A 23545-nucleotide genomic window follows, 5' to 3' on the forward strand; every position below is an offset into this window, starting at 1 on the left:
CCTCAATTATAACGGCTCGGACGAAAATGCGCTTTAAATTGCACGCGAGAGATAGAGAGACCGAGAGGGAATGTACGTGTACACAAACACAAGTTTCGAGGGTCCGACGTCTGGAATGATCCAATCAAATATTCGCGGGCCCGTTACCGAACGCTGCATGCGCAGGAGATGAGGCGAAACGAAAGGGACTCGCATATACCCGAGCCGATTTCTTAACGATCACGATCGTTTTGTTCGCGATACGCCGGCGCGCGCATATCTCATTCGATTCTAATTCCCGACCCGACTGTATCTCGCTCTCTTTGTTTATTTTGGAAGCCACGGTCGCGCGCACGTATCCACAAGGAGAAAAAGAAAAGCGATTCGAACGGCAAATCGGCGAGAAACCGGTAGCCAGAGGGCACCGGGCGAGTACTCTGTAGAGCCGCGCACGAGAGGACCGCACGCCGACACACAATGCAGCGAGCTCTACTCGAGATCATAATCGAGCGCGCGCGCGTCTGACGTTCAGTGACTTATAACAGACCGCCGCGCGCAACACACAATGGATCGCTCTGTGTGTACTCAGCCGCGGGATGTTTATGGGGACCAAAACCTGCGGCGATCGGTATACACACGTACACGCTTCGATTGCCGGCTGGCACATTCGCGAGGCAGAAGTGTGTTACGAGGGAAGAAAGCGCGAGGGAGGGCGACTCGCGGCTGTGTATCGGGTAATTGAAACGTAGACGCATCGCGGATAACTCACTCGGCGAGGACACTTCTATAAATTCTTGGCTATGAAGTAAACAGCGGGGAATAGAAAGCGAAACCGCCGGCGACAATATTCGGCATTGTGCTAAGCTCGTAACTCAAGCGCTGCGTATAGTTTATGTAGAAAGCACCTGTGCGAGCCCTGCACCTGATGATGCGAAAAATGCCACGTTCTCACGATATTTCAGCTCGAATATAGAGAGAGGGGGGACGCGATTTACGCATCCGAGCGTTTAGTCTGGTTTTCGCGCATGAAACGCATAGCCGACGTCGAGTGAGTGATATACGAGCGACGTCGCATCGCGGAATTTTCCTCGTGCGAGGGTGAATAAAATGTTGTTGTTTTTGGGATCAGACACGATTCGTTCACAGAAGATAGTGCAAAAGGAAAGTGTGCGGAGAAATAAAAATTCGAGCGATAAAGATATTATGGACGAAAACAAAAACGAGAGTATAACTCGATAATCTCTGTTTATTAGAAAGTCCTCGAGGTTACGCAACGTCTCTCTTTTTCCTCCGGAGTTCGGGGAACCCCGTCATCCGAATCGGCGAAAAAAAGCAGACGGGAACAAGAGCCGAGGCAAAATCTTCCCTCCAGCGAACAATATGAACAGCTGCGCGCGCCAGCTTTCTCTGCAGCGCACGCAGGAAAAATCGCCCTTTTCGGCTCAAACTGAACTGCTCGCGCGCGCATGACGGACGCGATTATTGTTCGACTCGAATAATTCAATTGGCGCACTAAGTACACGCTCGTGAGCGCGAACAATGAGCCGCTCGACTCTTCCGCGATGTTTACTGCCGTCGGGAGAGCGAGCGCGAAATTGCCCCTCGAGCAACTGTTCTTCCAGAGATCGGGGAACTGCGTGCTTTTGCAAATTGGAAGCTGCATATGGGGAATGTGTGCAGAGACTCATGATGGTCATCGAGGAGAAAGGAGTGTTACATTTTTCTATGACGAATGTAAACTTAGCGGACTCGAAAATGCAAAATAAGCTTTTTAATGTTGCCCAGTGATGGTGACTTATACGAAGACGTCGTCGCCCCCTAGGAAAAACATCAGATCCCAAATTCCCCGCAAAAGCTGCCAGATTTCATTTCTAGCCACGAAAACCATGAGAGTTCACGTCTTTGTCACGAAGAGCATTGAATTTCAATAGTTGCCGCGAAGACTATGAGATTTGACATTTTCGCCACAAAAACTAACGGATTTCAGATTTTGACACGAAGACCAACAGATTTCAAATTCTGATAAAATCTATGAACATCAAAGTGCATACAATAAAATAAAAAAGGGTTAAAATGAATAATAAAAAATAATTTATAATAATAATTTGTTTATTTTTATATAATTCCGTGATATAAATCGTGAAATTGAGAAGGTATCATTGCCTGAAGATCTTCGCTTTTTTTCGCTTAAAAGAATGTTTCCTTCGTAAGCTTTAGGCAATTGGTAGCGCTTTATGGCTTGGATATTGACCACACAAATTTCTCTTACAGACGAAATTTTTATTTTTTTCCACTGAAAAAAATTTGAAAATTTCATCGAAATTAAAAATTTCATTCTATAGACATAACTCGACTTTATTTTTAAAACTCTTTTGATTAATTTACTGTTAACATGTAACATTGATTCACTGTTTTAACATGTTGCCTCCGAAACGCAATAGTCGTCGTGGCAAATAAAATGAAATATGTAAGTCTTCGTGGCAAAATGTGAAACGTGTTAGTCTTCGCGGAAAAAACGTTAAATGTACCAGTCTTTGTGACAAAAACGTGAAATCTCATAGTCTTCGTGGCAAAAAGGTGAAGTAAGCTATTCTTCGCGGCAACTGTTAAAATGTGAAGTTGTTCGTGGCGAGATTTGAAATGTAAAGCTCTTCGTCGCGTAAAAATGAAATCTCATACTATTCGTAGGGGACGACGACGTCGTCAAAGGGCGACAAGACACGACAAGCAACAATATTATACATGAGCATCTTGGAATTATGAACAGCCGTTCGTTTCGCCCTTCTTAAGCCTTCTGCCGTAAACCTGGCAACAACCAAGGAGGCCGAGGAAGCTGACATTTACTTCCAGCAAAACTGAGCTGCAGTAGTATCCACCTCTAGCAACGCTGATGTTTAACAGATTTTGCAAAGCACCGAGAATGGAGTAGCACCTAGTGCAGGTTATCTTGTAGCCTGGGTAGGTTCTGTCGAGGGTTGGCCTTCCAGCTACAACGATATGCAATGTTTCGAAAAGTTAAATGCATATGAAACCGAAATTGCAATAGATCACATACGTAAAGTATTAAACAAAACGTCTTACGCTTAAAAGACTGACGTTGCTGAGGAGCACGTCACCATCTTCGCGCTAGCATTTTGTGGGATTTGCGCTGGTAGAAGTAGTTGAACTAACAGTTGTGCCAGGAGATGGAGTAAAAGTAGGAGTAGTTCCAGTTGGATTCACTGGTGTTACTGGAGTCGGGCCAGTAGTAGTACAAGGAACGCAGGGGCAGCAACGATAATTTTCGGCTGATGCTATAGCAACCAACTCACACAAAATAAATAACCTCAGAGCAGCCATTTTCGTAACTCGTTACTAAGACATAATTAAGATATTGTTTGAAAATTCATTTATATATCTATTTTTTATCCCAACGCTGCGAGTAATTTGTTTGAATGCTCGTAATACTGTATACAGCATGCATTTTTCCTTATCAATTTATTTTATGGCGCATAAAAGCTGGTAGAATAATAAACGAATTAGCTTATGCCAATCACAACTTTTCTTAAAATGTCATATTATCAAATTATTTCAAATATTATACTCCGGGGTATACACAAAATAAATTCTGTTCGCGGTCCACTTAGTAGGTAACAAAAAAAAATATAAATTCAGGCCAAATAGTGCTACGGAAATAGCTTATATTTTTTATGCGATATTTATAACAAAAAAAGGCAAGCTACAAAGAGTGTAGTAAGTAATTTAAAATTTAGTAGCATTAGTGAAAAGATTCATAGGAGAAAACCGATAAGTTATTTTAATTATTAAATGACCATTAAACAATTGAGAAAATAAAAAATTAATGATCCTATGCACACACGGACACACCCGCATACACATGCAGTAGAATATACATTTTCTACAATCACATGACTTATTCTATAAACAGATCGCTAGAATATGTTTTTTATGAAGCTAAACATTTTAACATTACATTGCCATACCCTCCCATTAAGGAAAATACCACAATGATTCCAGAAGGCAGAGAAAGAGAAAAAATTATGTTTAAAATATTTCAAACAAAGGCTATAACACCGTTAACTAGTTTTATAAAAACAAATGGTGAATTGTTTAGTTTTAGTATTAGTATGTAAGTTCTTAAGTTTAAGTTTTGTGAACCGGCCCTATGTACAGGTAAACTTGTTTTGCCTCTATAAGATATACTACTGTTGTCTATAGCTATATAGACAAACATGTAGTATTATTGTACAGGATAAATAAATAAATAAATAAAAATATTCTATACAAGCGTTAAGATACATTGATAACCACAACACGCCTTTAATAAGAAGGCATATCTTGATTATCAAAGTACTTATAATCCCGAAAATGATAAACGAATACAAAAAAAGCTTCCTCAATATGATCCAAAGCAATAAAAGAAGCCATAAGGAAAAAATGCATCCTAAATATAAGAGATTACACGCGGCAAAGCAAATCGAAAGAGGTATATAAGTGATTTTCAAAAAGCCAGAACACTTAGAGTAGAGCCACAATACTTCGAACATGGCTACTCTAAAGTGTTTAATCCTCTTCGCTTTAGTGACAGCCACCTTAGCTACAGGACAGGACACACGCAGCTGTGCCTGTCCCACCACCGCTAGCCCCACTACTATCGAAACCAGCACAGATCCGACCAAATGTCAGCGCGAAGCTGGTGACGAGCTGCTTACGGATGTCAGTCTTCTCGCCGTAAGTGGACGGATTGCGAAAACGATACGCATGTATTTTCATTATAAATCAGATAATATACTATTTTGTTTATCTTTGCAGATCGTAGTGGCAGGAAAGCCAACCCTCGACAGAACCTACCCAGGCTACAAGATAACCTGCATCAGGAGCTACTCCATTCTTGGCAGTTTGCATAATCTGTTAAACATTAGCATTGGTAGGGGCGGATACTACTGCAACTCAGTTCTGCTAGAAGTAAACGTCGGCCTTGCCGGCCTTCTTGGTCGTTGCCAGGTCTACGGCAGAAGGCTGAAGGATGGCGAAATTGATGGCTGCTCCTCCGGTAGTGGAACCACTGCCAGTGTCGCTACTCTCAGTCCACCCACGCCCACCGTGCCCACTGGAACCAGCACAGATCCGACCAAATGTCAGCGCGAAGCTGGTGACGAGCTCCTTACGGATGTCAGTCTTCTCAATGTAAGTGGACTGATTGCGAAAACGATACGCATGTATGTTCATTATAAATCAGATAATATACTCTTTTTCTTTATCTTTGCAGATCGTTGTGGCAGGAAAGCCAACCCTCGACAGAACGTACCCAGGCTACAAGATCACCTGCATCAGGAGCTACTCCATTCTTGGCAGTTTGCACAAGCTGTTAAACATTAGCATTGGTAGGGGCGGATACTACTGCAACTCAGTTCTGCTGGAAGTGAATGTCGGCCTTGCCGGCCTTCTTGGTCGTTGCCAGGTCTACGGCAGAAGGCTGAAGCAAGGCGAAATTGATGGCTGCTCCTCCGGTAGTGGAACCACTGCCAGTGTCGCTACCGTCAGTCCACCCACGCCCACCGTCCCCACTGGAACCAGCACAGATCCGACCAAATGTCAGCGCGAAGCTGGTGACGAGCTCCTTACGGATGTCAGTCTTCTCAAAGTAAGTGGACGGATTGCGAAAACGATACGCATGTATTTTCATTATAAATCAGATAATATACTATTTTGTTTATCTTTGCAGATCGTAGTGGCAGGAAAGCCAACTCTCGACAGAACCTACCCAGGCTACAAGATAACCTGCATCAGGAGCTACTCTATTATTGGCAGTTGGCACAATCTGTTAAACATTAGCATTGGTAGGGGCGGATACTATTGCAACTCAGTTCTGCTGGAAGTGAATGTCGGCCTTGCCGGCCTTTTTGGTCGTTGTCAGGTCTACGGTAGAAGGCTGAAGGATGGCGAAATTGATGGCTGCTCCTCCGGTAGTGGAACCACTGCCAGTGTCGCTACTGTCAGTCCACCCACGCCCACCGTCCCCACTGGAACCAGCACAGATCCGACCAAATGTCAGCGCGAAGCTGGTGACGAGCTGCTTACGGATGTCAGTCTTCTCAAAGTAAGTGGACGGATTGCGACTACGATACACACGTATTTTCATTAAAAATCAGATAATATACTATTTTTTAACTTTTGCAGATCGTAGTGGCAGGAAAGCCAACCCTCGACAGAACGTACCCAGGCTACAAGATCACCTGCATCAGGAGCTACTCCATTCTTGGCAGTTTGCACAAGCTGTTAAACATTAGCATTGGTAGAGGCGGATACTACTGCAACTCAGTTCTGCTGGAAGTGAATGTCGGCCTTGCCGGCCTTCTTGGTCGTTGCCAGGTCTACGGCCGAAGGCTGAAGCAAGGTGAAATTGATGGCTGCTCCTCCGGTAGTGGAACCACTGCCAGTGTCGCTACCGTCAGTCCACCCACGCCCACCGTCCCCACTGGTACCAGCACAGATCCGACCAAATGTCAGCGCGAAGCTGGTGACGAGCTGCTTACGGATGTCAGTCTTCTCAAAGTAAGTGGACGGATTGCGAAAACGATACGCATGTATTTTCATTATAAATCAGATAATATACTATTTTGTTTATCTTTGCAGATCGTAGTGGCAGGAAAGCCAACTCTCGACAGAACCTACCCAGGCTACAAGATAACCTGCATCAGGAGCTACTCCATTCTTGGCAGTTTGCACAAGCTGTTAAACATTAGCATTGGTAGAGGCGGATACTACTGCAACTCAGTTCTGCTGGAAGTGAATGTCGGCCTTGCCGGCCTTCTTGGTCGTTGCCAGGTCTACGGCAGAAGGCTGAAGCAAGGCGAAATTGATGGCTGCTCCTCCGGTAGTGGAACCACTGCCAGTGTCGCTACCGTCAGACCACCCACGCCCACCGTCCCCACTGGAACCAGCACAGATCCGACCAAATGTCAGCGCGAAGCTGGTGACGAGCTCCTTACGGATGTCAGTCTTCTCAAAGTAAGTGGACGGATTGTGAAAACGATACGCATCTATGTTCATTATAAATCAGATAATATACTTTTTTAATCTTTGCAGATCGCGGTGGCAGGAAAGCCAACCCTCGACAAAACCTACCCAGGCTACAAGATAACCTGCATCAGGTGCTACTCTATTATTGGCAGTTGGCACAATCTGTTAAACATTAGCATTGGTAGGGGCGGATATTACTGCAACTCAGTTCTGCTGGAAGTGAATGTCGGCCGTGCCGGCCTTCTTGGTCGTTGCCAGGTCTACGGCAGAAGGCTGAAGGACGGCGAAATTGATGGCTGCTCCTCCGGTAGTGGAACCACTGCCAGTGTCGCTACTGTCAGTCCACCCACGCCCACCGTGCCCACTGGAACCAGCACAGATCCGACCAAATGTCAGCGCGAAGCTGGTGACGAGCTGCTTACGGATGTCAGTCTTCTCAAAGTAAGTGGACGGATTGCGACTACGATACACACGTATTTTCATTAAAAATCAGATAATATACTATTTTTTAACTTTTGCAGATCGTAGTGGCAGGAAAGCCAACCCTCGACAGAACGTACCCAGGCTACAAGATCACCTGCATCAGGAGCTACTCCATTCTTGGCAGTTTGCACAAGCTGTTAAACATTAGCATTGGTAGAGGCGGATACTACTGCAACTCAGTTCTGCTGGAAGTGAATGTCGGCCTTGCCGGCCTTCTTGGTCGTTGCCAGGTCTACGGCAGAAGGCTGAAGCAAGGCGAAATTGATGGCTGCTCCTCCGGTAGTGGAACCACTGCCAGTGTCGCTACCGTCAGTCCACCCACGCCCACCGTCCCCACTGGAACCAGCACAGATCCGACCAAATGTCAGCGCGAAGCTGGTGACGAGCTCCTTACGGATGTCAGTCTTCTCAAAGTAAGTGGACGGATTGTGAAAACGATACGCATCTATGTTCATTATAAATCAGATAATATACTTTTTTAATCTTTGCAGATCGCGGTGGCAGGAAAGCCAACCCTCGACAAAACCTACCCAGGCTACAAGATAACCTGCATCAGGTGCTACTCTATTATTGGCAGTTGGCACAATCTGTTAAACATTAGCATTGGTAGGGGCGGATATTACTGCAACTCAGTTCTGCTGGAAGTGAATGTCGGCCGTGCCGGCCTTCTTGGTCGTTGCCAGGTCTACGGCAGAAGGCTGAAGGACGGCGAAATTGATGGCTGCTCCTCCGGTAGTGGAACCACTGCCAGTGTCGCTACTGTCAGTCCACCCACGCCCACCGTGCCCACTGGAACCAGCACAGATCCGACCAAATATCAGCGCGAAGCTGGTGACGAGCTCCTTACGGATGTCAGTCTTCTCAAAGTAAGTGGACGGATTGCGAAAACGATACGCATGTATTTTCATTATAAATCAGATAATATACTATTTTGTTTATCTTTGCAGATCGTAGTGGCAGGAAAGCCAACTCTCGACAGAACCTACCCAGGCTACAAGATAACCTGCATCAGGAGCTACTCTATTATTGGCAGTTGGCACAATCTGTTAAACATTAGCATTGGTAGGGGCGGATACTACTGCAACTCAGTTCTGCTGGAAGTGAATGTCGGCCTTGCCGGCCTTTTTGGTCGTTGTCAGGTCTACGGCAGAAGGCTGAAGGATGGCGAAATTGATGGCTGCTCCTCCGGTAGTGGAACCACTGCCAGTGTCGCTACTGTCAATCCACCCACGCCCACCGTCCCTACTGGAACCAGCACAGATCCGACCAAATGTCAGCGCGAAGCTGGTGACGAGCTCCTTACGGATGTCAGTCTTCTCGAAGTAAGTGGACAGATTGCGAAATCGATACGCATGTATCTTCATTATAAATCAGATAATATACTATTTTTTAACTTTTGCAGATCGTAGTGGCAGGAAAGCCAACCCTCGACAGAACCTACCCAGGCTACAAGATTACGTGCATCAGGAGCTACTCCATTCTTGGCAGTTTACACAAGCTGTTAAACATTAGCATTGGTAGGGGCGGATATTACTGCAATTCAGTTCTGCTGGAAGTGAATGTCGGCCTTGCCGGCCTTTTTGGTCGTTGTCAGGTCTACGGTAGAAGGCTGAAGGATGGCGAAATTGATGGCTGCTCCTCCGGTAGTGGAACCACTGCCAGTGTCGCTACTGTCAGTCCACCCACGCCCACCGTCCCCACTGGAACCAGCACAGATCCGACCAAATGTCAGCGCGAAGCTGGTGACGAGCTGCTTACGGATGTCAGTCTTCTCAAAGTAAGTGGACGGATTGCGACTACGATACACACGTATTTTCATTAAAAATCAGATAATATACTATTTTTTAACTTTTGCAGATCGTAGTGGCAGGAAAGCCAACCCTCGACAGAACGTACCCAGGCTACAAGATCACCTGCATCAGGAGCTACTCCATTCTTGGCAGTTTGCACAAGCTGTTAAACATTAGCATTGGTAGAGGCGGATACTACTGCAACTCAGTTCTGCTGGAAGTGAATGTCGGCCTTGCCGGCCTTCTTGGTCGTTGCCAGGTCTACGGCCGAAGGCTGAAGCAAGGTGAAATTGATGGCTGCTCCTCCGGTAGTGGAACCACTGCCAGTGTCGCTACCGTCAGTCCACCCACGCCCACCGTCCCCACTGGTACCAGCACAGATCCGACCAAATGTCAGCGCGAAGCTGGTGACGAGCTGCTTACGGATGTCAGTCTTCTCAAAGTAAGTGGACGGATTGCGAAAACGATACGCATGTATTTTCATTATAAATCAGATAATATACTATTTTGTTTATCTTTGCAGATCGTAGTGGCAGGAAAGCCAACTCTCGACAGAACCTACCCAGGCTACAAGATAACCTGCATCAGGAGCTACTCCATTCTTGGCAGTTTGCACAAGCTGTTAAACATTAGCATTGGTAGAGGCGGATACTACTGCAACTCAGTTCTGCTGGAAGTGAATGTCGGCCTTGCCGGCCTTCTTGGTCGTTGCCAGGTCTACGGCAGAAGGCTGAAGCAAGGCGAAATTGATGGCTGCTCCTCCGGTAGTGGAACCACTGCCAGTGTCGCTACCGTCAGTCCACCCACGCCCACCGTCCCCACTGGAACCAGCACAGATCCGACCAAATGTCAGCGCGAAGCTGGTGACGAGCTCCTTACGGATGTCAGTCTTCTCAAAGTAAGTGGACGGATTGTGAAAACGATACGCATCTATGTTCATTATAAATCAGATAATATACTTTTTTAATCTTTGCAGATCGCGGTGGCAGGAAAGCCAACCCTCGACAAAACCTACCCAGGCTACAAGATAACCTGCATCAGGTGCTACTCTATTATTGGCAGTTGGCACAATCTGTTAAACATTAGCATTGGTAGGGGCGGATATTACTGCAACTCAGTTCTGCTGGAAGTGAATGTCGGCCGTGCCGGCCTTCTTGGTCGTTGCCAGGTCTACGGCAGAAGGCTGAAGGACGGCGAAATTGATGGCTGCTCCTCCGGTAGTGGAACCACTGCCAGTGTCGCTACTGTCAGTCCACCCACGCCCACCGTGCCCACTGGAACCAGCACAGATCCGACCAAATGTCAGCGCGAAGCTGGTGACGAGCTCCTTACGGATGTCAGTCTTCTCAAAGTAAGTGGACGGATTGCGAAAACGATACGCATGTATTTTCATTATAAATCAGATAATATACTATTTTGTTTATCTTTGCAGATCGTAGTGGCAGGAAAGCCAACTCTCGACAGAACCTACCCAGGCTACAAGATAACCTGCATCAGGAGCTACTCTATTATTGGCAGTTGGCACAATCTGTTAAACATTAGCATTGGTAGGGGCGGATACTACTGCAACTCAGTTCTGCTGGAAGTGAATGTCGGCCTTGCCGGCCTTTTTGGTCGTTGTCAGGTCTACGGCAGAAGGCTGAAGGATGGCGAAATTGATGGCTGCTCCTCCGGTAGTGGAACCACTGCCAGTGTCGCTACTGTCAATCCACCCACGCCCACCGTCCCTACTGGAACCAGCACAGATCCGACCAAATGTCAGCGCGAAGCTGGTGACGAGCTCCTTACGGATGTCAGTCTTCTCGAAGTAAGTGGACAGATTGCGAAATCGATACGCATGTATCTTCATTATAAATCAGATAATATACTATTTTTTAACTTTTGCAGATCGTAGTGGCAGGAAAGCCAACCCTCGACAGAACCTACCCAGGCTACAAGATTACGTGCATCAGGAGCTACTCCATTCTTGGCAGTTTACACAAGCTGTTAAACATTAGCATTGGTAGGGGCGGATATTACTGCAATTCAGTTCTGCTGGAAGTGAATGTCGGCCTTGCCGGCCTTCTTGGTCGTTGCCAGGTCTACGGCCGAAGGCTGAAGCAAGGTGAAATTGATGGCTGCTCCTCCGGTAGTGGAACCACTGCCAGTGTCGCTACCGTCAGTCCACCCACGCCCACCGTCCCCACTGGTACCAGCACAGATCCGACCAAATGTCAGCGCGAAGCTGGTGACGAGCTGCTTACGGATGTCAGTCTTCTCAAAGTAAGTGGACGGATTGCGAAAACGATACGCATGTATTTTCATTATAAATCAGATAATATACTATTTTGTTTATCTTTGCAGATCGTAGTGGCAGGAAAGCCAACTCTCGACAGAACCTACCCAGGCTACAAGATAACCTGCATCAGGAGCTACTCCATTCTTGGCAGTTTGCACAAGCTGTTAAACATTAGCATTGGTAGAGGCGGATACTACTGCAACTCAGTTCTGCTGGAAGTGAATGTCGGCCTTGCCGGCCTTCTTGGTCGTTGCCAGGTCTACGGCAGAAGGCTGAAGCAAGGCGAAATTGATGGCTGCTCCTCCGGTAGTGGAACCACTGCCAGTGTCGCTACTGTCCGTCCACCCACGCCCACCGTCCCCACTGGAACCAGCACAGATCCGACCAAATGTCAGCGCGAAGCTGGTGACGAGCTGCTTACGGATGTCAGTCTTCTCAAAGTAAGTGGACGGATTGCGAAAACGATACGCATGTATTTTCATTATAAATCAGATAATATACTATTTTGTTTATCTTTGCAGATCGTAGTGGCAGGAAAGCCAACTCTCGACAGAACCTACCCAGGCTACAAGATAACCTGCATCAGGAGCTACTCCATTCTTGGCAGTTTGCACAAGCTGTTAAACATTAGCATTGGTAGGGGCGGATATTACTGCAATTCAGTTCTGCTGGAAGTGAATGTCGGCCTTGCCGGTCTTCTTGGTCGTTGCCAGGTCTACGGCAGAAGGCTGAAGCATGGCGAAATTGATGGCTGCTCCTCCGGTAATGGAACCACTGCCAGTGTCGCTACTGTCAGTCCACCCACGCACACTGTCCCCATTGTTAGCCCTACTACCTCCAGCGTCACTACTATTAGCACTACACCTTCCTACACTAGCAGCGATCCAAGAAAGTGCCAGCGCGAAGCTGGTGATAAGCTGTTAACTGATGTCAGCCTTTTAAGTGTAAGTCTTATTTTATATATTTTTTACGCTCTTCTAACCTCGAAAACACACCTTCGCTTGTTTTCGGCTAGAAAAACGTACATATTGTACCTACAGCTGCAGAAAAAGTCTTTTAACGAAGCACTTTTCCTGCACCAGGTACCTAATATACTATTACATGGATTTAAAAATTAATGATATAGTTTAAGATTTAATTTGTATATTTTATTGGTACATGGTAGATCGTTGTGGCAGGAAAGCCAACTCTCAACAGGTCTTATCCAGGCTACAAGATCACCTGCTCTAGGTGCTACTCTATTCTTGGTGGTTTGCAAAATCTGCTTAACATCAGAGTTGGTATTGGTGGATACCACTGTAACAAAGTGCTGCTGGAAGTGAATGTCAGCCTTTTCGGCCTCCTTGGTCGTTGCCAGGTCTACGGCAGGAGGCTTAAGGTTGGCGAATCTGCTGGCTGTACATAAATATAAAATAACGTCTTTAAATTATCCTAATATAATGTAGTAAAATGAATAAATAAATTATTATTATCATAGTATATATTGTGCTTATTGTCTTCCTAACAGCAAATACACTTGCACTAGTTAAGATTGTCTTTCCTTTTTTTCTTTTAGGCAGTGCTTGATCCTGATCCTGATACCTTTTAATAATATGTAACGCAGTCGTTACATTTAATCCACGTTGTTTTCTATTTTGACGTATATAAAATCGAATCTTATGCGTCGGTTCTTTTAATGGCTATCAATGGGTAAAAATCAAATGTATTTCAGGAAATGAGGCAAAGGGAGAGTAATACAAAGTCGTGTAGCTTTGGGGAGACTCACTGCAAAGTATATATATATATATATATATATATATATATATATATATATATATATATATATATATATATATATATATATATATATATATATATATATATATATATATATATATATATATATATATATGTGTGTGTGTGTGTGTGTGTGTGCACGAGTTGTCGTAATTACTTTGAAAAACACTGAGAATATTGCGGCGTTATTACGCCGCAAAATTACGCGATTATTACGTGTAATTTCTAGGGCAAATGTGGAATAGCTTTGTGGATCAGCGTGCGAAAAGTGCCGCCGCCAAGGCAAATTGGGTTATGGTAATTTAATGCTGCAGCTGAAGTGCGAGAAAGAGAGAGAAATGATCGGAAGAGAAAATGTGGCAGCGGGAATTTAATTTAAAAAGGTGCCAACGACAGAAGGAGATTCTCAATCAGCGTATCGAATTACGATCCGAAATTAGTGCATTGATGATGCACCTCTGCTGTGTCGAATTATTGACGGTCTCGATTTTTTTAAACGGGTTGCTGTTGATTTTTGAGTCTGAAATTCATTTTGACGATATTTCTGAAAAATTTTCGGATATAAAAAGAACACTGCATCAAACTAATTTAGCAGATGGCTTTCATAAAGAGATGTACATTTCGAACATTTCGAAAAGCGTGTTTATCCTCTGGCTAACATTGAAATTCATTAAAATTATTTGAAAACTTATTTTAATTTTCATTTTCTTTAGATGAGAAGAAAATTTTATAAAACTGTCTCAACCTGTGCTAAAAATATCCTACTCGCGCATCGAGACCAATTCATGCCTTATATATTTGCCTAGCGCACATAATGTGACTCGTTTCCTGAATCTCACCACAGGCACTGGTTCACTCGGCGAGAAATAGCTCTAGCTGTCGGAAGAATTAGCTGCATGGTACATACCACGTGAGCTAAACGTCGAAAAATATAGTACCGCGTGTTCTTGCAAATAATTAGACATAACAAACGAAAAAAAAAATTGTTCAACCACAAGGCCCCGGGGGGATTCGAACCCCCGATCTCCTGTTTACTAGACAGGCGCTTTAACCAACTAAGCCACGGCGCCGCGATGCTCGAATAATTTTGAGAGCCAGAGCGACGGAAAAAATTCGATGATTGGAGGAACTTCACGCCGGGTTTCTCGATCGGCGATCTGGTGGGGATCGATAACCTTGATATACTTTCTAAGTATCGCGGCGTGAAGTGTCTGATTATCGAAATCTTTGAAATCGCTCGTGCTATATCTAAAAGCGTGCTGTCCCGTTATCCGTTCGTCCAAACCGATCATCAATAATTTAAATTTACACAACAATGTGCTGCAATAAGATAACATAATAAATATAGAAAAATAAATCGTTATGTGCATTAAAAAAAAAACTATTTAATTTGTTGAACAAGCGAACTAACTCTACCACACAAAGACGAGATACATAAAATCTTCGGTAGAAAAAATCTACAAAAGCTTCAGGAAAAAAATCTCAGGAGAGAGAAGACGCTTGCGCGCTCGCGCGGGCGCACAACGTCGGCGTTCGATTACATAATAAATTCACGGGGCAGCTGGCGGCGCCATAAATTCCGCAGGTAGATCGAATAATATCATCGTATCTCGTATATCTCGGCAACGCCGAGCAGATCTCGAGCCGCACGCGGAAGTATATATGGGAGTAGATCGCGCCGCGGGGGAGACCGTGGAACGAAGATCTTTTTTATCAAATCCCGAGCTTCAAGAGCCATGAAACTCCATGCGAAAAGCGCTGATTGCCGACGCGCGCGCATCGGCTGGGAAAATTAGCTTGCGCGCGCGAGAAAATGAGTAATTGGCCTGTAGATTATGTTTCGGTGGGGTTATCGAAAATTTGCAATTATTTTCGCAGGCATTTTTGAATATCGAACACAGTTGGTTTTTCGTCACTGTGGGATCGATTTTATTTTTAGAAAATGATTGCACTCTTCAGAAAAGTACCTGCTAGAGTAAATAAGAGGATTTGTGAAATAATTCGAAATTGCTGCTATTAACACAAATTTCGTGCAAAGAAATAAAAGTGAGAGTCGCGTTAAATCTCGATTTTATTTGTAGGAGATAAATTTCCTTGGAACTTGTAAAGATAATGTTACTTACTTTTCAAAGCAAAACAAACACTACGATACGCACAGGTCCATTGCGAAGAAGTCATTCGTCGAACTTCGAAGTCGGGTGAAAGCGAATTTCGAAGCTACAAAAAATGTACAAATAAGACGGTAAAAATAGAAAATTTTTCCCTTCGCGATCTATTCACATCGAATCTTATCCAACTGAATCATACACGCTAACTAGATCGATAAAGTTCGTCTTCGAGTTCGCTCCAGCAGCTTCAGCGCCGGCAAAGAGCTCTCAATTTCCAAAGTCAGCCAAGCAAAAGTTTTCGGATTCGTGTCACAAGCACTTATATACACAATATATAAATCCAAAGTCGTCTGACTTCCCGGTCAAACTACAAAAATAGCAAAAGTCGCCTGTGCGAGTTTCCGCGTGCGAGCCGCGACCTATTGAAGCCGGAATACGGAAACATCATATGGCAGCGAATCGGCGCCGCACAATACACGTATATCGCGGCGATAAATAATTGCCTGAGCGACAAAAGCTCGGGAGAGAGAGAGAGAGAGAGAGAGAGAGAGAGAGAGAGAGAGAGAGTGAAGAGTCGTCGCGTACAAAAGAGTCGCATCAGGAAGTGTGTGTACGAGACGAGAGAGGCTGAGCTTTTATTTGGCTCTAATGAGATTCTTTTATCGCGCCGCGAGTCTGCGAGACTGGACAATGAGCCGAAGTCGTGTGTGTACGACCAGGTTTATGTAAGCGAGAAACGTTCGGCGCTTTTTCGGTCTCTGCAGCCGGGCTGTTTGGACTGTTGCAATTTTCGGAGAGATGTGATTGATTGAAGCTACGGTGAGTGAGCAACAGGGATGCCTTCAATTGAATTTGAGGCTTTTGAGAAAGTCTCTTATCACAATTCGAAAATACGCTTTATTTATTAAGTTAGTCGATTCATTGCGCATGTCTTCTCTCAACTCGACGCACAATCATATTCCATTTCCAAAAAGAAAGAATAAATCAAAACGATGCTATCACACGGCATGCACACATAGAAACGCCTGGCGGTGGGAAAGCGAGAAATGACTGGCGTTTTCTATAGGACCCCTCGCGCAATTGATACGCCTCTTATGAATAAGCTCCGCGCGCTCGTGAGCCGCGTCAAATCGATAGGAAGTCGCGCTCGCTGCAGAACGTGTCCGGGTATATCGTAATTAATTTTCGCGCGCTCGGCCGCATTCACGCTCTTATACACACACACGCATACACACGAGTCATTCGACTTATTATTTTTCTGCACACACGACGACGTCTATAAGGGAAGAATCTCCGATCGATCGAAAATCCAATTGCGCAACGCCGCGCGCTTAATCATCGCCACGGGAGGATTACGAGATTCGTAATACAGAATCGTCATCGTCGCGCGCGAAAGTTCGGTAACGGAAAACGGGATGGAGAATTTATAAGTGCGCAGCGACGGGAAAGATGCGATTTGTTCCCCTTTGCTGCGGGAATCGGAGTGCGCAACGTCTTTTTAATTAGAATTTGCCTTAGCGGCTCTGTACGTGAGAGCGCAGAGTATCTCGATGATTGCGAGGGGAGCCGCGGTAATGCAATACCGGAGAGTGTAATCTAATTGTGCGAGCTGATGTTTGCTCCTGTTGCCGCATCTAATTGCGAGCGTATGCGCGGCTCTTTCCCTGTTTTGCGCAATAGCCAATCGGCCAAGATATACTTGCTTTCGCGCGAGTATTATGATCCCTTTCGATTGCTTTGAATATTTTAACGCGAATCATTAGTCGCAGCGAAGAAAGTTGAAAAATCAAAATCTTCAAAAGAAAGTCCAGCGTCTCTCTTGCGAGCGCGCGCGTGCCGCTGCATAAAAAAGAATCGCGTGCTCGCTCGCACTGCCCTCGGGACAAGTATGAGTTTATAATACTTAAGTAAGTGCTAGTACGAAGATCTCGCGTGTGCCGAACTCTCGAGGTACGCCGGCGCACGTATACACATAATGTATCGAGGGCAAGAGTTAATTTACGGCGATGATTCCCAAAGCGATCGTCTGTCGAATTTGCGCGTTCGATACTCTCATATCCGCGAGTGTGTACGTAGGTGCAAAAGACGACGCTTGTATATAACGGTTCTTTTTTCCGCGTGTCTCTTCGAATTCTCCTTCTCGCTCTCGCTCTTGTATATACGAGGAATTCTCGCGATACGTATACGTTTTAATTTTCGAACATCATCGAAATCATGCGTGTATACATCGTCGGGACGAGGTGAGGAAGGTTAATTGACGCGAACTTTCATCTGTATTATCTATACGAGCTCTCGTGTGTATGATGCGTGTATGTGTCTATAACGTAATTGCGAGGATGAAACGTTTGAACCGAGGGACCCCGATCATGCTGCGGGAGATTCTTCGATTTGCCGAGAAAGTCGGCCACTTAGCCCGATTTTGATGCCGCGCGCGACTACGGGGATGATCATGTGGGTCGTCGCCGTTGATAAACATCCTTGTCGGGCTCTCCGATCGAAAGCGATTATGCGCTTGCTATACACTCCCTGTGCAAAGCGAGAGAGAGAGAGAGAGAGAGAGAGAGAGAGAGAGAGAGAGAGAGAGAGAGAGAGGACTTTCAAAACAGAAACGCGAAATTGAAACGCGCGCATTAGAGGAGAGCGATCATCGTATACAATAAATTTCACTTAGCAGCTTTATCGTGCGCGGCATTATGGTGCCCGAATTTTCGAAAGCGATTTTCGCGTTCCTAATAGCTCCGCCGAAACTCGCGCGGAGAGAATCGCTGTGTCGATAAGAGCACTGATATCGGACTCCGAGAAAGCATTTCGACATACGCGCGCGCGGAAGTGCAGTTGTTGCTGCTCCATTGTTTTATTTAATGGAGTGAAGTCGTTCCACTTGAGACTCAGTGGGAACTGATCACGACTCAGAACACAGAGTGTCCGTACTTTTTTCCAAGGTGTTCGTGGAAAGAGATTTGAGAGGAATTCGAACACTTTTTTTTTCAAAAATCGAATCATTAGCGAACGTTTTGAATTGAGAGCATATTTTACGATGACAGGAGGAGGACAAAAAAGAGCAGGAACTATCGACGATCCGTCTTATCGCTTCGTTCGTTTCGCCGGCAGTGATAAGAGCGAATTAAAGCGATAAGGAGAAATGGAGGAGAACATAATGAAGATGAAACGAGCGGGGAGCTAGCCGGAGAAATAAATTGACGCGACTTTAATTAGAATTCAAGATTTTTAATTATCCACGCCTCTACGTCAGCATTCTCGATTAGACTGTTCGCCTCGGTTCGTCGCACTTGTTACTCCCTCTCTCTCTCTCTCTCTCTCTCTCTCTCTCTCTCTCTCCTTCCCGCTACACACATTCCTCGCTCGCTCCTTCGCCTTAATTTGAATGCATTCGTATATTCGGGGGCCATAAAAGTCCGGGCCGGTCAGCTTGAAAATAATTCTGACCTTTCACTCGAAAAGCCATAATGCCCAGAAAAGTGCATGATAAGTTTGTTGAGACATCGGCGATCGATCCTCCTCGTAAATACTTTCCCCCTCGCAAGAAAGAATATACACAGAGAGAAAGGACGAGCCGCGAGATCGAGAGCGACCGGGAATTTATTGTTCTGGTATAGAACTCCCGCAGGTTCCCCCCTCAGTGAAAGGCATGAACTGCCATAGGTAGACAGCGTACACATAAATTAACGCGTCCGCGCGCGAAAATGGACTGGACGCTGAAATCGAGCATGATGCGCCGGAGCAGACGACAAACTCAAGCTATGGTAATACCGGCCCAGACCACTAGACGGATGCGCGTTTTTCCCACCCGTAGCAGGATTCGTCTTTTGGGGGCTATACGAGTAGGACTAGTTTAGAGCGAGAAAATTGCGAATATTCACATGTGTATATTGTATATCCAGAAATACTTACAGTTTTCGAGAAGTTTAATGTCGCTACTTGAGATTTTCGTTTATGCGGAATCTCAGTAATATCGAATCAAAGGCTTTTTTGAGATCCACCAAGCAGGCTCCTACCATCTCTCTTCCACTAAGAGAGTAAATTACTGAAATTTTCACGTATTCGTTTATTTTAGGTAAAAGGCTATTAGTTAGCTATTAGTTATTAGTCTTTTAGTTAATTCAAAGCAGAAAAGATGGCCTTGGTAAATCCTGTGAGATAAGAGAGAATAAATTTAATATAAATAATACATTTTCAACGTAATTACGGTAAACGATACCTACACTTTTAAAATCACCTTGAAGAAATTAAAAAATTATGTTAGAAAAGTTTGTTTTAGCATAAATTTAAACACAGTATTTTATATCCATTCAAATACTGAGACAAGATAAAACATTATTTATTTTAATGATAAATATGTGACAATGTTTTTAAATTTTAGCTAAAATTCTAGAATGCATGGTCCCATGGTGTAATGGTTAGCACTCTGGACTCTGAATCCAGCGATCCGAGTTCAAATCTCGGTGGGACCTTCATTTTGCACATTCGAATATTTTGTAACGAACGTGATTATCTAATACCTGAGAGAGACATTGATACTCTGACATTCTAAATTAAAAAGATAAAAACTTGCCTGTGATTAAAACAAAATATTTTACTTATAAAATACTCTGCTAAATTGCTTTTGTAGATTAGAGAATTTTAATTATCATTACTAAATCTAAATTACATTATTCTATTTAATTTTGTAACTAATAACTTTCACTAGCTTGTCATTTAGCAATTTTAATTCATTTTCTTTCTACGATAATTTATATGTATTATAATATTATTAGCTCGGTGGAAACTGTGTAGTGTAAGAGTGCGATTATATATGAGTCACATTTATCATCTGTTTTTGCCTCATTGCGTACGCATATACAAGTGCTAAAGCTGATAGCGCTTGCCAAGAATCTGTTGTACAGTTATTTTAAAAACTGCGCATGCCTGTACTGACACGATAGCTTTACCCACTAACGATCGATAAGGGCGATTTAAATTATTAAGCAACAATTCATCCAAATTATGAAAAACTATTATTGTAATAATTTTGGAAACTAAATTAATATAGTTATATAGATATGTAGATTTAGAGGTTTAGTTAACCTGGTTCAAGATTTTAAAATTCATTTTGTATCAACAATTATTGAACAAAACCAAATTTTTTTACCATTACAGAACAAGGAGAGGGCATTCTCCAGATTAACAAAATAAAAAATATGAAAAAGAAGGTCCCATCGAGATTTGAACTTGGATGGCTGGATTCAAAGTCCAGAGTGCTTTTTTTTGAAAAATGTTTTCTTTATTGTTTATTCAAGTACAGTGAGGTGTTAGAATAAATTGAAAAAGATACACTAGGTTCTTGCTTGGTAACAGAATGTCCCACTGGGGGCTCTCGCTGTGTTCACAAATTTCTTAGTGTGTGTGATATTTTATATATTTTTTTTTTTTTGTGAAAGCGCATTGCTCGTTAAGTATCGGATTGGTTGCTTTGATAGGAGAAAGAGGCTTTGCCCCAAACCTTTCTTTGCTATGATATCTTGAGGAGAGTGTATAAAATGGAATGTGCTATTTACATTCTTTACATGGGTATACATTTAGCGTTATGTATATTGTTATACTGTATATGTTAAGCATATCAGTTTATGTTAAGCATCATCTTTTTTTTCCAAAGTAGTTAAAGTCTTTCATTAATGATTTGTCAATTTTTGAGATATCGTAATTATATACTAGATTTGAGGTATTGGCTGTGTGTGTATTCATATAAATCTTTTTGTTAAAAATATTTCTGGAAGTATGATGCAGGATCGGTATTCCTACCTCATTTACAATTTGTTTGTTTAAGTCTAGAAATAAGAATGCTTCTGGGGGCACGAAGCCCTTGCTCAGCGCATTTAGTATGTAGCTATATTTTGAGAAGAATGGACCTTTTATTAGGCTATTATTCGTATTATTTATTGCGCTTTTTATATGATTTCTAATAAGTTTAATTATAAAAATATCGATTCTTGGTACTCCTGCTAGTTCATAGACCTTCCTGTTTCTTACTCTTTTTTGATAATTGTTCTCTGGCTCTCTATATTTATTCAGACAGACCTTCAGGCATTTTCTCTCAAATGTTCTTAACTTCTCCATATCTTTGATTTTAAATTTAGGTTTTAGACGCAGAACTAAAGAACAGATCCACAGCCCAAGCTGCAAGGACATCTAGACTCAGAAGACTCATCGCTGAAGGCTCCTGCTCGAGCATACTAAGCACTCTCTTTAGTACACTTAAACTCGATAATATAAATAACTATTACACAATCATAGGAGATCTCAACTCGAGACATCATAACCTGGGCGACTCGGTCTCTAACAGCAATGGCCTTGAACTCAGAAATTGGCTTACCAATAATGAAATAAAATATAACACAAAAACAATCACTAGCCTTGAACCTACGTTTCCAAGATCGAATGTCTTCTTAGATATAGCTATCACAGATAATAGACTAAACTCACTTAACACAAATTTAGAAACACTTAACTACGATAGTGACCATAAATCAATAAGCTTATCCATTAATTTCGAATACAATGACAATACTCAAATCTTTAATGAAAAAAATAAAATCCTGTTGTATAAAAAAACTAATTGGAAAAAATTCCAAAAACAACTAAACATTAATTGCAACGTAAACATTCCTGATGACGTAAACCTAACGGTAAAAGACATTGATGACTATATATTAGAAATGCAAAGAGGCATTAAAAAACCGATTGACGAAGTAACGCTAACTCTCAAGTTTAAGTCATCAACGCATAAATATATGAATAGCAAATTAAATAAATTATATAAACGCAAAAAATCCCTGCAAACATGCGTCCATAGACTAGCGAAAAAAATGACACTAACAGTATTATCGAGAAGTCATTTGAAGAAATTAATGACAAAAACAAAAGTGTCCCCTCCTCACTTGAAAATATAGTTGAAAAAAAAACAAAAGAAATTATAAGAGACCTCTCTGATTTGGAATCTCCAGTAGTTTTCAACACTAATAATAGGGCCTCAAACCCAAATTGTACAGATTCACCGCTGAGGTTTACAAACCCTCTAGAACTTAAGTCAATGCTCAAGCGTATGAGCAACAAAACCTCGACTGGATTAGATTAAATTCCGAATATTGTAATTAAAAAACTAACTCTCAATGTGATAAAAAATTATGTAATTATCTTTAACAATGCGCTTAACTTAGATACTATCCAGAAAGCTGGAAAACGGCGAAACTTATTGTAATAAAACGAAAAAAAATGAATTGTCAACTCTGGACAATCTCAGACCGATAAGCCTCCTCCCGGTCATTAGCAAGCCCTTTGAAAGGATAGTCAACAGGCAAATCAATAAATTTTGCTCTGATAAAAAAATCATACCTGAACAGCAATTCACGCCATTAACAAACTTGTAAGCGATATCAATTGACATTTAGCCAAGGGAGAAATGATAGGAGCAGGGCTTATCGATCTGAGAAAAGCATTCGACTCAGTATGGCTGGATGGCCTATTGTACAAACTGAACAGATTAGAAATGCCTAAACATCTTCTTCAAATCATAGCAAACATGATCACAAACAGAAAATTTAAAGTTCTGACAGACAAAAAGTATCTAATAAAACTTTTACAATTACACGTGGCCTGCAGCAAGGCACAGTAAATTCTCCGACACTATTTAACATCTTTACTGCAGAAATACTTAATATGTTTGAACTGAACAATAATAATAACACATAAACACATACTCTTTAGCATTTGCGGATGATCTGATCATATACGTGTCTGACAAGAATTTGAACAAAATTAATTAAAATTGCAAGATCTATACAACAAAATTAAAAACTGAAAACTAGAGATCAATGCAAAAAAATGCGAAACTATCCTTTTCAGAGGCATAATAGGGAACAAATCTAAAATAACTAAAAAAAATTATAAACAATTTTCAATCATAGATACAGACATAAAGTCAACAGACATACCTCATATAAAAATAGTTAAATACCTAGGTGTAAATTTAGATGAAATGTTAAAAATGAGCCAGCACGTAAATGGTCAGATCCAAAAAGCAAAAAATATATTTAAAAAACTGCATAGGCTTT

At 42.8% G+C, this 23545-nt stretch overlaps 1 protein-coding gene, 1 long non-coding RNA gene and 2 other non-coding genes across 4 annotated transcripts; 2 read left to right on the top strand and 2 right to left on the bottom strand.

Annotated features, from left to right (window-relative positions):
• Positions 1 to 1735: 1735 nt before the first annotated feature.
• LOC103317513 lies at positions 1736 to 3318 on the bottom strand. The gene is made up of 2 exons (XR_512892.2): positions 3061 to 3318; positions 1736 to 2966 (listed from the first exon to the last, which is right to left on the bottom strand). It is a non-coding gene; the product is annotated as an uncharacterized LOC103317513 (long non-coding RNA).
• A 1206-nt stretch (positions 3319 to 4524) lies between these two features.
• LOC116416002 lies at positions 4525 to 22569 on the top strand. The gene is made up of 21 exons (XM_031922110.1): positions 4525 to 4710; positions 4792 to 5166; positions 5249 to 5623; positions 5705 to 6079; positions 6160 to 6534; positions 6616 to 6990; positions 7069 to 7443; positions 7524 to 7898; positions 7977 to 8351; positions 8433 to 8807; positions 8888 to 9262; positions 9343 to 9717; positions 9799 to 10173; positions 10252 to 10626; positions 10708 to 11082; positions 11163 to 11537; positions 11619 to 11993; positions 12075 to 12497; positions 12719 to 12931; positions 21572 to 21950; positions 22484 to 22569. Exons 1-21 carry the CDS (start codon positions 4525 to 4527, stop codon positions 22567 to 22569), a joined length of 7287 nt encoding a protein of 2428 aa, XP_031777970.1.
• Positions 14326 to 14399, bottom strand: TRNAT-AGU. The gene has a single exon. It is a non-coding gene; the product is annotated as a tRNA-Thr (tRNA).
• On the top strand, positions 19838 to 19909 carry TRNAQ-CUG. The gene has a single exon. It is a non-coding gene; the product is annotated as a tRNA-Gln (tRNA).
• Positions 22570 to 23545: the final 976 nt, after the last annotated feature.

Source organism: Nasonia vitripennis, chromosome 1 (genome assembly GCF_009193385.2).
Source record: "Nasonia vitripennis strain AsymCx chromosome 1, Nvit_psr_1.1, whole genome shotgun sequence".
Classification (NCBI taxonomy): Eukaryota; Metazoa; Arthropoda; class Insecta; order Hymenoptera; family Pteromalidae; genus Nasonia; species Nasonia vitripennis.